Source organism: Platalea leucorodia (assembly GCF_965183815.1).
Source record: "Platalea leucorodia genome assembly, chromosome: 7".
Classification (NCBI taxonomy): domain Eukaryota; kingdom Metazoa; phylum Chordata; class Aves; order Pelecaniformes; family Threskiornithidae; genus Platalea; species Platalea leucorodia.
In genome coordinates this window covers 3,138,477-3,155,526 of record NC_138829.1, presented here as the reverse complement: position 1 = coordinate 3,155,526, position 17,050 = coordinate 3,138,477, and the positions used below count along the sequence as shown (strand labels likewise).

Sequence of the window (17,050 nt, the reverse complement as noted above, 5' to 3'; positions counted from 1 at the left end):
GAGAAGGAGGAGCAGAGCAACCCCGTATTTGCTCCTTAATTTATGGAGAAATGCGACTTCATCCTTTGGGGAGGAGTTACTCCTGTTGTCAGGAAATGTAGCGTTTTCTGATGTCATTAGCTTTCCTTTCCTGTTTCACGACTTACATTAATTCCTCAAGCCCCACTGAATGTTCCCTAACCTTTATAAGTTGCCTTCCTTTTATTTCTAGGATAGAAAGCGAATCAATACTAGAGTATCACTAAGGTGAAAATTACACTTGCTGCTCTCCTACAAAATTAAATAGAGCTTTCCAAAATTTTACTCTTCTCCGACACCGTTCCCAAGCGGTTTCACTGAAATTTAGCAAATGGTTATTAAGGAAGCTGATGCTGCCTGAGGAAGAGAAAAACCTTTTCAGATCAGAGCCTTCTTGTATTTCTGAATCCTGTAGTCAAATAGTCAGAGTTAAATAGAAGCCAGAGGGCATGTCCTCTCAGGGCACATCTAATCATGCAACAGCACAGTGGAGAAATGACAGGCGAGCTCCAGGTTACCAATAATTTCACTTGCAGAGGCTGCATGAGAATCCTAGCTGGAGTTACAAAGCAGTTCAGTTGCAACAGGCACAGCGCAGCCACCCTAACTAGCTTGGGCACAACGCTCAGTGCTATTCTGTTTCTGGTGCGCAGACCTCTGCGGCACACAGAGATAGCCCTTGCTAACAAAAGGCAGAGGGAGCAAGGCTTTGAAGGCTGAGGAAGTGCTCAGAAATAAACGGTAGGCCAGAAGGTCCTGAGCTGCGTGTTTACTTCTTCACATCTAGGATTCTTTCCCTCTCATGTCTGCAGGCTTGCTAAATGAGGAGCAGGATTCAATTCAGCTGTGGTTAGCAAGAGTTCATTTATACAGCAGACACGAAAGAGCGAGTCCGTAGCAGAGGCACAGGGCTCGCTTAGCCTGGCACAGCTAACGCTGACGCACAAGATCCAAGTAAGACTAGATACTTTTTCAATCTCTTTAATATCCCTTTATTTCCTGAGTTATTTGCAAATCAAGTTTGTCCAAACCTACAGCTCTGGAAGCTACTGCGTGCCGGTCTCTCTCAGTCAAGAGGTGGGGCTTTAGCAACAATTCCAGAGATTGTGAGCCTGTATGAAAGGCCACATAAGGCAGAATGGTAAGAATAAACAGGATCAATTTCAGTTACTTTCTTTTCTGATTGCTCTGAAAAGGTACTTGGGTAAAAACTTTTCCTGAAGCTGTGGGAGGCGATTCAAACTGAAAAACTGGCTGGCCATTGGGTGGCCATTCTGAACCTGCCTTGATCTGTACGTCTGGTTTCTGTCTGAGCAAGCAGGAGTAAGCCATTTTGTAACAGAACTGTAGACTTTCCCCGAGAAGAGCACTGCCGGAGAGTACAGCTTTTACAGCATGAAAAACAGGGCATAGGGAACAAAGTGCAATTTTACCCTGTTTTATTTGCAAGTACTTGAGAATACAGGGTTTAGGTTAGGGCAGCTTGCCAAGATTAAGTTGGCATATGTTCATTGGAGGGCATTTCCAAACAGTTAATTCCTTCTCTTTCATCTAACAGAACTATAGAAATGCAGCACTGAGGGCTTTCAAAAGCTTCTTCACTGTTACTTTTCACAGTAGTAGAGATAGAAAGCACCAAGTCTCATCCTTTAGCTGAATATAATTAAAGGTAAAAAGAGCTAAAAACGTAAATTTAAAAAAATATGGAAGAGTACACAGTAACTTAAATTAGGAGGTTTTTTTTTTACTTGCCTTACAGAATCTGTTTCTCACATTCCTTATAAACTCCAGCTCATACAGAGACCTTTAAAAATATTATCTTCACTATGCTTTTGCAGCAGTTCTAAAAACAGTTGGTGCGCTTTCCAGCCCATAAAGAAACTATTCTTGCAAAAAAACGTACAAACGATAAGGGAGCCTGCATTAGTTAAGACTACCTACTACCATCCTTATTTTCAGACATAAGACAGGAATATGTTTTTTATATTGGATTGCTGCCTCAAGCTTAAATTCTTACATTAATGCTTCAGCAGAGAACTGAAGAGAAAATGTCCTCTGACTAGTACTAGGAAAATTAAGTGTGTGGCTGAGAGGTTTTAGTATCTCCTCGCTTACCAGTGGTGGCTTCAAGTTTGTTAGGTACAGACAACCGGGGGATGATGCCTATGACTTTTTTTTTTTTTAAAAAAAGTTAAGATTATAGCAAGATTCTAGCCTTGATTTAAGTATGCACTGATTGCATCCTAAACAGACAGCTCTTATGCTGCCTTTAACTATTACCTAAGGGACAACACATTTAAGATCCTCCCACAGTGTATTAAATGGTACAGTCTTGGATCAACTAGTCAGAAAGCAAATACAAGCCTTACTCTTGCAGTAAAGAGCTTATACTGGATGCACAGAATAAAGCTGTTAACAGCAATCTCTACAGTGTGCTTCACATATTGCTGTATCAAGGGCACAGAGCATGCTAAAGGTAAAGACTGAGACTGCAAAGTTGGCATTCAGAGAGCAGAGGAGAGGCTGAACAGGACTGGAAGGACCTGTGCTATCAGGTAACATGCTGCAGCATCTGTACCAGCTTGAACGTATGGAGACTAATACCTCTGTATCCAGACATTATAATCACTTGCTGCTCTTCCAGACATCTGTATTTCAGTCACTTATGTGCAAAAAATGACAAAAGTTTAAATTATAAAGCCAACTGAGATCTGTTACTTCCTACCGTTCAGAACCGCATGTTGCAACTGTAAATATAAAATCTTGTATCCCAACTGCTATTCTGAACTTCGCTTTCCCAGAAGGTAAACATCAGGGTGTGAGAGATGAGTACGTGAGAAATTGACTGTTCTTACACATTTCCTCTTTCTTCAGCAGGGAGCGGGGGCCAGGGGGAGAAGCACAAGCTAAAATCCCAGTTATATTTACTAGTTGCTAGCATTTCATTAAGTGAAACGGGGAAAAAAAAGCCAGCAGGTCTGATGTATAGATCTGCTAAGCTGTAGCAAGCACAGAATGCTAGCATCTCGTCATTTATTTAAACCTGGTCTATCAGCAGGCTTGCTTCTGCTCCACTCTCAAAGAACCATCTCCTGCAGAGGTTACACATACATCAGCCATTTTTGTTGATTTATAAACGTTTGCATTTACCATACAGTCATCTGTTTCTTCCCTTTTGGGGACAGTATATGCTTCATCATTAATGCTACAGACAGAAAGACAGACTCCTCTTTTTGTAGACTGGGATGAAAAGAAGCATCCTGGATTCAACGCCTCTAACATACAGGTCAGGCCAAAAATATTTTGCATTTTTTTCTATTACAAAAAGAATTTGCTATAAAAAAAATAACTGCCAAGGAAATAATATTACTGACAGTAAAAAGTTTTAATTAAACACTAACCAGCACTCGTCCTCCAAAGATGTAACCTTTATTTCCCAGCACAGCACATGTATGAGCTGCTCGAGGCTGAGGTGGATCTCCACCCTGAAAGAACCAAAATAAGATCCTTCAGAACATCATCAAAGTGCCAGCCAATGCTACTGGCAAGTCAGTACCACAGAGATTGCAAAAGTAAGGCCAACATGCATCAATATGCTGCCAGAACTGCAACTTTAAAAGGAAATAATTTGTAGTCATGTCCAAGACTTCACAGACATTAGAGGATATACATATTTGCCAAGGACAGCTTTAATTGAGTTCCCTCAGTAGCTAATGTTTAATATATTCCCTCTTGATCTGATTTATCATTGCTTTACTTAAGTGAAATTCAATTAATCTTTAATTCCTAAGCATAAAATTACAGTAGCACATCAGTTATTGTTGATGTGTCCTGTGCAGCTTTATTTTTCCAAAGTGCGAACCATCAGGAACTGGTAAAAAAATCTCTGGAAATCAGATCTTAAAATTTGATGTTACATCCAATAGCCACATGCCAAAAAGTATTCCCTGTGTAAATCAGAAATAAAGATAGTAAAATTGGCTTTTACTTTTCAAAGGTAATTTTTTGCATTTTAGAACATCCCATAAAGACTATAAAACAGTGTCAGACACTCATTACAATATACTTCTACTGAGTTCTTTCTTAAACTCACCAGGATTTTATGAACCATTATAGTATACTATCATATTAATATCAATAAATAGAAATGTGTGCATTACTATTTTACTGGTAAAGTAAGTACACATGCTCCTTTGGAAGACTATTAAAATAATGTATTTGCCGAAGAGCACCTGATCTGTTTATTCTAACAATATAGCGTGACTGGGAGATGCTTGTTCAATTACCATCTCTCCCCTTGCCTTTTTTAAGCCTGTAAAAGCTGAATAATGAATCAAGAGAGACTAGATTTCAAGACTACTGTTATTCTTTCAGCCCTCTCTGAAGCTTAGAATATTTTTTGCATCAGAACCACATTATAGAAAAAACACCAGTCTAGTAACATCCTGTGGGAAAAAAAATTCATATTGGTTCTGAATTTTCCACATTTCAGATGCACTGAGTGTCCTCCTGTTTAATGTTACAAGCCTGAGCGATATTAAACATATTCAAATTACTTCTGCCAACATCAATTTCTAGAGCACAATAACTACTCAAAATGCAGTAAAATCACAATTGTGTCAAAAGACAAGACTAAAAACCACTCACTCTAATTGCTGGTTGAGACCAAGTTTGTGTGGTTGTATCAAAAACATGAACATCATTATGCCATCCCCAGAATATCTGTCCTTCCTAAAAAAATAAGTTAAAAAATTAAAAATAAGTTTATTCTGTTTTAAAGTCTTTGTGCTTATTAAAGGACACAAACCTAGAAGTGAACAGAAAATAAACTAAGTACAGAATTTTATTAAAAGAAACGTCTGTTAATATTTTTAATAACAATGCAGCAGCTCAGGTCTAGCTGAAGGTCAACAGCATTTGGGAATGTTAGGGCTGATGACGCTTTTGAAAATGGGTTTTGGGCTCCGACACCAGTCACTGCAGTAGACAAATTCTACCTTCTAATTCCGAGTGCAACATACTGAGAAATAAATATATTGTACAAAGAAATACATTTCTGTAAGTCAATATTTAACATTTGCTATAAGGATCGATACTCCATTGAATGCATATCTATTTCTTATTAATTCTTGTCACTACATAATCAGTCTCCTTCTTTCTATTAGCTGTAAGAAATCATTATAGGAAACTAGCTAATCCAGGCATCTTAAACTAATGGCATTTACTCTGGATACCAAATTAAAGAAATTAACCAAAAGTATTTGTCAGTTTGACTTGTGAAGCTATAAATTCCCTACCGTTACTTCAAGGAAATAAATTCTAAAAATTTCTGGGAGTTTTATATTTAAAATATGTCTTCAGATTTAAAGTACTGCCTTTGTTCCTGCTTTGACAGCATTTTGTTTCATTGCACTCAAAGCCTAGCACTGGGTACGTGGAATACACTGAACACCCACCGCTCCCAACATGCAATATCTGAGATTTCAAATCTAAGTAGAAGATTCTAATTTGCATTTCTGCTGATGCTACAAATAAAAGAAAAATCAGACAGATTTTCATACTTACTGAGGATAGTATAAAAGATCACGTTTTGACAATCAGAAAGGACAGATCACTCTAAATTATGACAAATCTCTTACCCAAAATGCATCATGGACATCAAAACAATCACTCAGTTCATTATGCTTCCTACAGCCATAGCCACCAAAATATATTAGCCTAAAAGAATAACAATAAAAAAATAAGTTCACTTAGCTGTTTTGTAAATAACATTCAAATGAATAAGCTGTAATAATTAATTTCAAATTTTGGTTTACCTACTGTGCTATTAATAATATAGACAAATTAAAATACTTTAAATATCGCACCTAATTACACAGAAAACCTTACTGAGATGAAGGTAATATTGTTACACTCCTCGACAACCCTGACAGAAATCCACAGAAGCAAGGAAGGAGGTTCAAGATACCTCAAAGTCCCTGTTCTCTATTCCTCCATCCCCAAGCTTATCACAGTCACATTTTCAGACACGAGCCTCAAAATGACACATAACACGCAAGACAGTGAACTGCCTATGCTTCTGCTAGAATTCCTGCCCTTTTTACTGAAATTCCTATGCTCCTGCTATGTTTGTTAGCCTTCTGTATACGGCTTTTCACAACAAGTGTTCCCAAGGCTCAGCCCACAGACTGCCTGTGACCCACAAAGCCCTTCCCTAGCTTATACAGAGATTCTTTCAACTAAGCACTACTGAACATATTGCATTGCAAGTATTGTTACACACCTCCCAGCCTAAAATTCCACCCATGAAATGGCCATCCATAAGTAATGGTTCCTAAAGTTTTGTTTAACTTCAACATTTGAGGATATTTGGTATAGTTGTTAGTGATCTTGGGAGAAGGCAATTTAGGAAATGATGGGATGGTGAAGGTCATTCCAGACTGACATTCCTAGGGAAACAGAGTTACTGAAAGCATTGTGCAATACACCGCGACATCCTCATCTGCAAATTCACATCTTGTGAAACTTTAAGGTATACTTCTGAAAAGGTGCATAGCTTGTCCCCAAATACTTTTTGTAAATGAAAAGGTTACACTCTGCCACCTCAAGTAGGTAATTTTCTCAGTATGTGGATTACATGATACTCTGAATAGATTAATTTAGTTTTGAATAATCTTGTATTAACAGCTCCGGAGAAGTTGTTCAAATATACGTAATTTCGTATGTCTTGCAGTTAAATTAGAATTACAAAACCAAGATACAGTGCTGAGAGGCATTATACAGTTTATGCAGAACCCCTCTAGCTGTGGACTCCAGAAACAGATACATCATTTACATTTGATAGTGTTCACTGTATATCACATTCTTTCTTGTTTACAATAACTTTTATAACAAATCACTGACATGTCACTTTCTTGTGACTGCACATGCCACAATATCCAGACACTTTCCATAATAAACACAAAATGTGAAGTATTTATTTTTAGCTAAGTATTTTTTCCAAATACACTCAGTAACTTTTACAACACAAATATCTACGCTGACTTTGTTCTTAGAAAATAAAGATACTCACTGAAATGCCTCTGCAATTGTCAGCATTTGTATGCTATTAAAATCCTTGAAAATATACTAAATATATTTTATTGCAGGTAATAATTTAATGCTTACATAATGTAACAAAAAAAAATGTAATTTGTATACTGACTTTTAACGTGTTAAAATTAAAACCATAAGTAATAGATGCATAGTGATTTTTATCTAAAGTCTCAAAGCATTCCAGAAACTTTCACTACATTTCCCAACCCTCTCCTAAAGTGGGTTTATACTTACCGTTAATTCAGCTCACATGTGAGAAAACTCTGGCAGAAAGTTGTTAGGAGAGTTACACAAAATCCCATAGCAAGTCAAGCTAAGAATTAGAGTTTCATGAATCCCAAACCCGTGTTCTCTTCACTTTATAGTACTTCCTCTCTGCAATTAACACATATTAAATATTCTTAATGTGTTACCTGTCCTTATACACCCAGCAGGAAAGCTTGTCACGTGGTGTAGGAGGTTGACCTTTAAAATTTGTAATTTTTTTCCACCTATAGGTTCCATTTTTTGTTCGCAAATTAACATAATACAGCTTAAAAGAAAAAAATTACAACATTTTCAGTATAAATGATGTCGAAGAACCCAGCACAAATCACCAGCAAAAAGAACAGCCCACCACCCCCAGAATACACTACTTCCTTTGAAAAAAAAGGAATTGACAGTGAAGTTTACAGGTTGTAGCAACCTATAGGAAGAATCCGATACACAACAAGAACACAACAAGCGAGAGAATTAGCAGCACGTTTCCTTGCCTTCTCTCAGCCAGACCAGAACGCTCATCTCCTGCTCCTTCCAGAGTCAGCTGAAGCCTTGCAAAAAACTTCGGCGAGCCAAACAGCTCTCGGTTCCATTCTACTGGCAGAAGTGTCAGTAGTTCTGCCTAACCTAACCAGGTAACTGCACAAATACCAACAAGGCTTGGGAACCGAGCACTAAACTGAGATCCGACTACAGGCTCCATTTCCGTTATTTTCTAGCCAGGACTGAACCCTGACTTCATCTACGCTAAATGATACAACAGCTCATTTCCTCTACTTTGCTACTCCAGCCTTCAGTTACAATGAAAACTGGTAGCTATATTTTAACTTTAATTATTAGCTGATTATATAAGAAAGGTAATCACTATCAAAGAGCAAAAATAAAAGGGATATTCTGAGATCAGTTTCAATTATGGCTGCCAACATATTTAAAAAAAAAAAAAAAAGCAATTGGGAAAGCACTGGCAGTTCTCAGAAACAAATACAGAAGGTTTCATGTAATGGGTCTTCATCTGAAGCTATGATTCAGTGAAAAATCCCAGAAAAATATATGGAGCTGAACATTAAAACAAAAACTAAAGTTTTTTGCCAGTTTAAAAGTAAACTTTTTCTACAAAAATAGAGCTTTTCCTTAAATTTCTTCATTCAAATGCAAAGTACACCAGACAAAACAGTAAGGTCAGCATTATTATGCATTCAAATACAACATGCTATGAAAGAAAAGAATACAATACCCGATTACTGTATCCTTTATCATCAAATCCACCAAAAATGTACAGCTTCCCATTAATGCTTGCCCCACAGCTTCCTGACATGGAGGTAGGTAACTCTCCTTCCATTAGGTGCATTGTCCTGCAATTTAGCACAGACATTAAGTCTTATAATGCTGCTTTCAAACCTGCTAAAATTAACAAACCCAACACAGATGTATTAATAATTTTTAGACTTAAACCTAAAAATACAGTTGCAATGTTTTGGCCATAGCTAGCACTAGAAACTACAGCTGATACACGAAGTCAGGCTCCTGTGGTGTAAGAGGACTTTCACGTGAATATTGTGCGTGTGTTTATGAAGCATCTCAGTTTTTCTGAAGGTGAAGCCCATATTAAGAGAGCATTAGTAGAGCTGAAACATTAATTATTCAAAACCTGGAAATACTCTTAACTCCAAAAACTCCTGAAATGAGAACATGGTATTGCTGATACTTAACAAATGGAAAACTAAGGCAGAAGTAGAAATAAAGGTCAGAAGTACTCACTAATTTTGGTACCCACTCTAAAACTGCATTTTGCACTGCATTTAGCATAATAAAAAAATCTTCAATAATGCCAATTTTAGCAATGAGTCCTCTGTTCAGCAGCAGCAGCAGCTCCTAGCCTTTTCCTTGCTATTCTCACGTACAAACCAGTAACTTCCTGCGATGCAAATCCTAACATCACACAATCTCAAGCACTACACAACTACCTGACAAAACTCGCTTTCTGCCGAACTCACGAGGCTGAGCATTAGGCCAAGACTGCGCTTAGAATCATCACTCTGCATTGAAAAGAGCTTTCCTAGGAACTGAAATTTCTACAGAAGGCAGGGCCCTGCATTTCCCTCTCACACGTACGTGCACAGAGGACATGTGATTTGTTTAGGATTTCCACCTTGTTGCCACACCTTCAGTCTCTGTAGATTCAGCAGCCAAATCCCAGCCTCTCCGCGCTGGCACTCCAACTCCTTGCCCCAGCTTTGCTGCCGACATCCCATTTGCTGTCACCCCACGGTTTCTGGTTGAAGCTTCCTTCCCCTGCTGTTCCCGTTCATTTTTCTCAGCTCTCCACCTGACTCTGTGCCTTCCAACCGGGTCCTTAGCCCGGTCTCCCCCCTCAGTCATGGTCTCCCACCTTCAAAGCCCGATTCCACTTTTTCTTCTCTCTGCTAGGTCTAGTATCACCACACTTGCTGACTCAGCCAATTCCATTCATTCCCTTCTTGGATACACCCGCATCTTTATCAGACACCTTCAACTTCTATCACTGATGGCTATGCACGAGAAAAGGATTCTTACAGCTTTGAGTTCTGCCGCTTGACCGACCTAAAAGAACTGGAAGCAGCCATTAAAGCAAAAAGCTTTTTATGCGCTAGATCACCAGATGTGAATGATGTGGGTGTAACCTGTCCCTATGGAAAACAGCGCTTGTTAACAGCTGCTAAGGGCACTGCTTCCAAATAGCTTTGCTCTGGCAGCAGCACTGCCACCGGCCAGCCCACCTTTCCCTTCTCTGCTCTTGCCCTCTCATTCCTGCTTGTTCCCGTGTCCTGCGGCGCGCTCAGCCGTACGCGTACCACTGCCTGTGATGTAAACTGAATGAGATCAAGAACGGATCCAGGTTAAAAATAACCTTGAAAAAAGAAAAGTTATATTTAACCCAGATCGCTTTCCTGATCCAATTTCCCGTGTGACCATATAAACAGCTGTACCAGTACAACCGATACGGGGACATCGGGGGTGAAAAACGAGTATGAGGCTGCTTTAGGCAACCCTTTCACCAAAAGAAACAGACAGCAAACCACAGTCTCAGTGAGGGTGCAATCTTAAAAAAATAGAAAAAAAAAAAAAGAAAAAAAAAGAAAAAAGACTTGCTAGAACTTCACAGCTAACCATACGCAAACTGTTGTTTTCAAAGTCAGTGACTTGACCGCACAGATGTGGAATTTCATACATACTACAAGACACCTTCCTGATCTAGCCCTCCTCCCTTTTTCCCTCCATTTCAAATTGTTGCCTTGAATATGGGTATGCAATGAATCTCCTGAATATGGTATGCAAGAAATATATAAACAGGTGGGAGACTAGAAAGACAGCTGGCAGAAAACATATATAAGCACAAATGCATGCTACCTTACAAGACCAAATGCAATTATTGTAATAGAAACCACTGGAAATCTTAAAAAATAGCCATTGTTATCTCTCCCCACATACGATGTGTGAACACAATGAATATAAAATGTAAAGATTAAATTGCTAGTGATGCGCAAGATCTGGATAGTTGTAAGTTATTTATGCAAATACACTTGTAACACAAGTAAGAACAAAAAGTATATAATTGTAAATAGATCAAGAACCCAAATATCCAGTGTTTAAATATTCCTTTTAACATAAAAATCAATGTATGCAGAACTAAGCCAAAATAAACGCACAAATAAAATGCACCTGTTTTAGCAACAGAGCCTTAAGCCAGCCATTTCAAACATCCTCTTGAAAAAAACAATGATACTTAAGGAATTAATGTGTTTCCTACAGCAATTTGCAAGAACATATGTCTGTTCTTCAGTCTTCACATTAAACATCTGCTATTTAAACTCCAGGGAACATGACCAATAACTCATGGAACTGAAGTAAGTCTTTTCACTGCAGCTAATTATAATCTATGCAAAGATCAACTTTATATATTAATTAAATATAAGTTATGCAACTCACCATAACCCGCTATCCATTTCGTAGATCCAGAGCTCATCATTAGGCAGATAAACTTCATTTTCTTCAATTGACTAAAACCGAAAAAAAAATTGCAAATTTTAAAATCAATTATGCATTATATACCATACGTTTTAAAATGAAATACCAAATCATGTTACTTAGCAACACGGAATAATCTTAAGGAGATAACCTACCAAGGCATAAGTCATTCCCCAACTTTATTGCTCTGATCATTACAGTTTTAAACAGGCAGCTCAATAATGCTAATATTTTACATTTTATACTAGAACTTCAAAAAAGATGTTTTTCATTTTTTGAAGCTATTAGAAATACTGTGCTAGGCGTTTCCTGGTGTCATTGAGCTTTGTTGATTGTAGCACAACAGTACCATAACATGACCATGGATTTAAAAAAAAAAAAAAAAAACAAAACCAAACCAACAAAAATCTTAAGAGAGACTGTCAAAGATGCTTCCCTCCTCTATTAAAATGCTGTTACTAAAGGAAGTATTTTCCATCAGTCACTGATGCGATCACTCTGAGCAAATTTTGCTGTACTGTTAGCCAAATACAGACCATCAAAGACGAGCATCAAAGTATTAATGCTGTTCTTTGGGGCTTTTTGCATCTTTAAGGAAAAGAGGGTTCTCCTTCACCTGAAGGATTTTTTCCTCATTCCACAACCCCTTTTTATCTTTTCCAGAAACTGATACCTTGCCAGGCTGTGCAGTTGGGTAAAGAACCCAACAACTAAATCAAAAGTCAGAAAAAAAGTATTCATTTTAAAAATAAGGAACTTAATTCCTCCGGCTCACTCATTAAAGGTACAGATTGACCAACTTAATGTTTTACCAAGAAAGATGCGTAACAACATAAACCAGACCAGATTTGAATCTGCTGAATTAAAACTCATCATCTTTTGTTTTGGGAGATACTTGTAATTAGGAGGCAATTCTTTGCATAATGGAAAAGTGTAGAGAAAAGCGTAACTGAAAAGCACAAAAAGAAGAGTTACTTGCAGCAACTGAAGGAAGCAACTTGAAAGAACAAAATGTCAAATATTAAAGAGCTTAACCTATGCCATAGCACGAACAAGAAAATTAATTCTTCTGTGGAAAACAGATCTATGAAGACTCCCAAAGAGAGGCCACGTCAGAAAGAAAGAATAATTTGGAAAATAATGATGAGGAAAAATAACAAACAGGAGAAGGAAGCCCAAAAGAATGCAATTGCAGCACTCAGGCTGAGTAACAACTGTACCATTAATTATTGTCTTAGCATTAGAAAGAAATGAAAGACTGTGAGGGAGTAAGCGACCAGAGTCAGTAAATATTAAAAAAAAAAAAAAAAAGGTAGATCAAAATTAAATGAACGTGAGGAAGTTAAATACAAAACTGAAATTTAATTATTAACAATTCAGTTACTGATAGTGATTATTTGCTTTTAAATGACTCTTTATTATTACCTTCTCAATTTGAAAGGTGCCAATCAGGCATCACGCACCATGTCTGGTCCAGCTTCTCCTGCCAGGTACCTTTCATAAGGCAGGCTCTGCTGTTACACACAGCGTGCAGCTTTCACAAAGCGCACAAGTTTACCCAATTTAATCTAGACACGTCAGGGGTCAGAGGCTGAGCGTCTGCTACAGAACCAGCTCTGCGCAAACACGCTGATGCCAAAAATAATTCAGCTGGGCAGCAGTCCACCATCAACATGTAAAATGTAAAAACAGAAAATGATTTACCTGTGTAAAGCACTGCTTAAAGAGTAACCATGATTTTCACGATACTCTCCACAAATAAATATGTAAAACTACTAAAAACGCTTGCAAAGCTTATCTGCTAAACTTAGCACACATTGTCCATGTTGACTGTGCCATGAACCCAGGATCCTTTATTAGAAAACCTTTGAAAATATTGCGCTAGCCAGTCCAACCTTAGTTTCTAAAGACCAAAGCATAGAGAACTACTGAGAATTACCAGCGATTTAGGTGTTGCATAGTTATACAGAGTATTATGGAGTTTAAGGCCAGAAAAGGACACTAAATCTTCCTGTACATCACAGATGACTCACGTTATTTAAATATATATTTATTCTAAAGGTGGTTAACTTCTTGACTCTACAAAATATGCATTCAAATCCGTATGTGACTTGCAGTCACAAGAAACACTACCTACCAAAGACCCCCAAAGGGAAGAAAAGCTGTGGGAGCAGTTTACAGGCTCCGAGGGTTCCTCAGTTTCATTACAGTTGGGTATTGGGCAAGCCTGGCCATGCAGTAGGCTAGAGAAGGCATGCCAGGGTAACCCAGCGAGTGAAACCCTGCTGCCTTGCTTCCTACCGCAGCTGCGGGGCTGTATTTCAGTACGCAGTAGCTGTCTGTATTTTCAGTATTTCAGTAGTCACCAGCAGCACAACCCTTTCCAGGTCAAATGAAGCAAGCTCAGGAGCACAGCAACTCCTCAAATTCCACAAGCTGCCTAGCTCTACCCCACCTTTTAAGTCAAACGTTTTTAGTTATTAAAAAAAACCCAACCAACCAAAACCCATTTCAATTTCCAGAAAGTAAACCATAATGTGCTTCAGAAGAGACAACTAGCCACTAGTACCCGAGAGCCCTCGAAATGTCCTTCCCCCTGCTATCGCATGCGCTCGTAACATACAATGTATTTTCAAATTTAAATCCAGGAATTCCCAACTAGAACTCTTTGCTTAAGTACAGAAGGACCAGCTTTGCACATTTGAAAGTTTACCTTAGCCCATGAAAAATATAGATAGAAGAATACAGAATACATTAATAGAAACATGTTTTCAACCTGATCAAGACCAGGAATAATACCAAGCAGAGCTACTTTCACATTTTAGGGCCAACATGCACAAACACTGTGGATAAAATGAACTGGCTACATATAACGTAGCATCATTCATAGTTTTCTTTTGGACTGAATTCATCCAGACATAAGAGTCAGAAGGATTTACTTATGCCAGAACTGGTACTGATCTTTTGATGGAAAAAAAGCAGATGTGGTTTTAGTCTGCCACCAGCTTGGTTTTGAAGTGACAGACCTGCTTTCTAAGGGAGAAAATGCACTGTACATAACACACAACTACTAACAAGTAAAAAATGCAGGAACTCAGAAACAAGAATTACACACTGGTAAAAAATAAGCCACAAATTATAGCCGTCATCCCACAGAGGAAGGGAGACTAGAGAAGCACTCCCAGAGCACACGGGAACCGCACGTTTGTAGGACAGGGGAAGCAAACCGGCTCCACCAGCCCTTCCCCAACGCGTGCTCCGTGATGGAGGCAGCTGAAAACGAAGCAGCAGGCAGCCATGGGCGCCGGGCAGAGGCACCGATGCTTAGAGAAGGACCAAAGAGACGAGAGGAGAGCAGCATACGGAGGAACCCCCCCCCCCCGCCACCCGCACCCTTCTCCTCAGAGCAGCCGCCGCCGCCGCCATTTAAAACGCCCGCCCCTGCGGGGCGCGCTGCCCCGGCAGCCAATCAGCGCCCGCGCTGAGGTAAACAGCGCTCGGCTCCCGGCTCGCCGAGGGGCTGCACCGGCTGAGGGGGCGGCGGGGGGCGAGGCGGGGCAGGGCAGGGCGACGGGGGAGCCCCCTCCGCTTCCCCGCCCGGGGCTCCCCTCAGCCCGGCTCCCCTCAGCCCGGCTCCCCCCGTGCGGCGGCGCGGCGCCCCGCCGTGCGGCTTTTCGCGCCCCCCCCCCCCGGCTTCCCTCCCTCCCTGCTCGTCCTCGCCCCCAGCGCCCTCCGGCCGCCTCCTCCCGCCTTACCACGTATCCCCCCCACACATAGAGAAAGTTCCCGTCCACCACGGCGCAGTGGCCGCTCCGCTCCTCGGCCACGCAGAACTGCTCCGCGGAGTCTGCCGCCATCTTAGGAGGAGGAGGAGGAAGCAGCTCGCCTGCCTCGGTGTTCGCGTCCCGCCACCGCCTCCTCCGGGAGAGGCTGCAGCTTCTCCGCCGGTCGCTCCCCTCAGGCGGACGGGAAGCGAGGAGGGTCCAAAGTGTGGGGCGTCACCCTCCCCTCAGCGCAGGGGCCATGGCGGGCTCCCCGGAGCCGCCGGGCGGGGGTTAAAGGCGGGTGCGGTGCCGTCCGGCGGTGCCCGCGGGCCGCGGCCCTCCCGCTGACCCCGGCTGCCTCGGCCTGGGAGGGGGCCGTGTGGAGGCGCTTGGCCAGGTTTGTCCCGGCGCAGCGCCTGGAAGGGGCGCTGGCAGTGCGGGTACGGACTCCTGCCGTGGGCCTGAACGCGGCGTCTGCCCAGCGAGGCACGCTGAACCGTACGGTGTGAGATTTAAGGCCTAATAAACCGTGCGGAAGCCTGTGAATAAAGAGCACGAGAGGAGTTAAAAAGCACCGAGAATAGGATACCGAAACACAAATCCAGTGCAAGAATGGAAGGAAGAGTTGGGTCTCCACGTGGGAGGTGGTGTAAGACAACCACAGCAGAACTCGCTCTGTCTCTGAAGGTGGGACAAGTTATGCTCCCGCCAGAAATAGCAGCTATGAAATGGTAGCTGATAGGAATTAAAACAGTTATATACGAGTTCAAACTGTTGACCCCAGAGAGAAACATCCTGTGAGTGCTCCCCTCTGACCTGCAGCCTGGAAGGAGGTGAAGGACGAAGCTACGCACCGCGGTGCGGGGAGTCCTTGAGGAGAACACCGGAGGTGCTGCGCAGGACCTGCGCACGGGGGCCAGTGCTGAGCTGGAGGTAACTAACAGAATAAAGCTGATGTTGGCATCTCAATGGGTCACCTCCCTTCATGTCCCAAACTACACGCTTTTCATTATTTGAGGGATTTCCGATCCCTGTTATCCCCACCATTATAGAGTCTTTCCTATATGTTGGCCTGCCCTTAAACAGCAGGCTGGGAAAAGCAATAGCCTCTTACGCTGCCCTTCCAGCTGAGTTGTGGATCCAGCTGGAATGAATGGAATTCAAAATAAACCAGGTACAGCTCTTCAGAAAGAGTAGTAGAGTAGAGCTTGTGAGAAACGAGCACTTTAGCATCCTGTAAAAGGACACCAAAAAGTAATTGTAAAGATTTTCTTGTGAAAGTGGGACATATGCTTCCTCTGTTGGATCTAGGAGGGAAGACATTAACTATTCCTGTCAGTAACTGCTAATATTAAAATGAAGAAATGTAATGATGATGCAGGGGGATGATGGTTAAAACACAGGAACTGGAAGAGTTAAGAAAAACGTGTAACAGGCAAACTAGATCTATAGATCTATAGGTCGGGTAGAGCTACAATGTGATGTCTTAGAAAGGCTTAGGAACAGTGCAAAGTCAGCAGCCCATGGCTTTGCCAGTGGGGCAGTGACAGACATGAAAATGAGATATTTGTCGTGCTCGGTGTAACAAAACAATTCCGTCGATTCACCTTTGGCGTGAGGTAGATGTGCTGTCGGGTGATGAACCGTCAGGCTGTCTCAGCTGATGCTCTGCTCTCTGCCCACATGTGCTGAGACCGTAGCGCTGTGATGTCCAATCGAGCCGTGGCAGGCGGCGGAGACAAAGAGCTGGGCATGGCTTCCAGAGCTCAAGACAGATGGCTCAGTGGAACAGAAGTCTACAGCTCATGCTGGAGTACTTTTATATCTCTGGTGGGAGGCTCCAGGCAACCTAACAGAACCCCAAATACAGCAGGATGCTGCAGGAATATGCTTTATATTCCCAGTTTGGT

General features: G+C 41.2%; 1 protein-coding gene across 1 annotated transcript in view; it reads right to left on the bottom strand.

Annotated features, from left to right (window-relative positions):
• Positions 1 to 15,993, bottom strand: part of KLHDC1 (kelch domain containing 1) — a 30,265-nt gene extending 14,272 nt beyond the window's left edge. Inside the window, exons 1-7 of the mRNA XM_082317845.1 lie at positions 15,132 to 15,993; positions 11,338 to 11,408; positions 8,606 to 8,723; positions 7,527 to 7,645; positions 5,658 to 5,736; positions 4,666 to 4,749; positions 3,420 to 3,503 (exon numbers count right to left, since the gene is read on the bottom strand). Coding sequence (XP_082173971.1) covers positions 3,420 to 3,503; positions 4,666 to 4,749; positions 5,658 to 5,736; positions 7,527 to 7,645; positions 8,606 to 8,723; positions 11,338 to 11,408; positions 15,132 to 15,233 — 657 coding nt within the window. The 5' untranslated portion in view covers positions 15,234 to 15,993. The remainder of the gene's footprint in view (positions 1 to 3,419; positions 3,504 to 4,665; positions 4,750 to 5,657; positions 5,737 to 7,526; positions 7,646 to 8,605; positions 8,724 to 11,337; positions 11,409 to 15,131) is intronic.
• Positions 15,994 to 17,050: the final 1,057 nt, after the last annotated feature.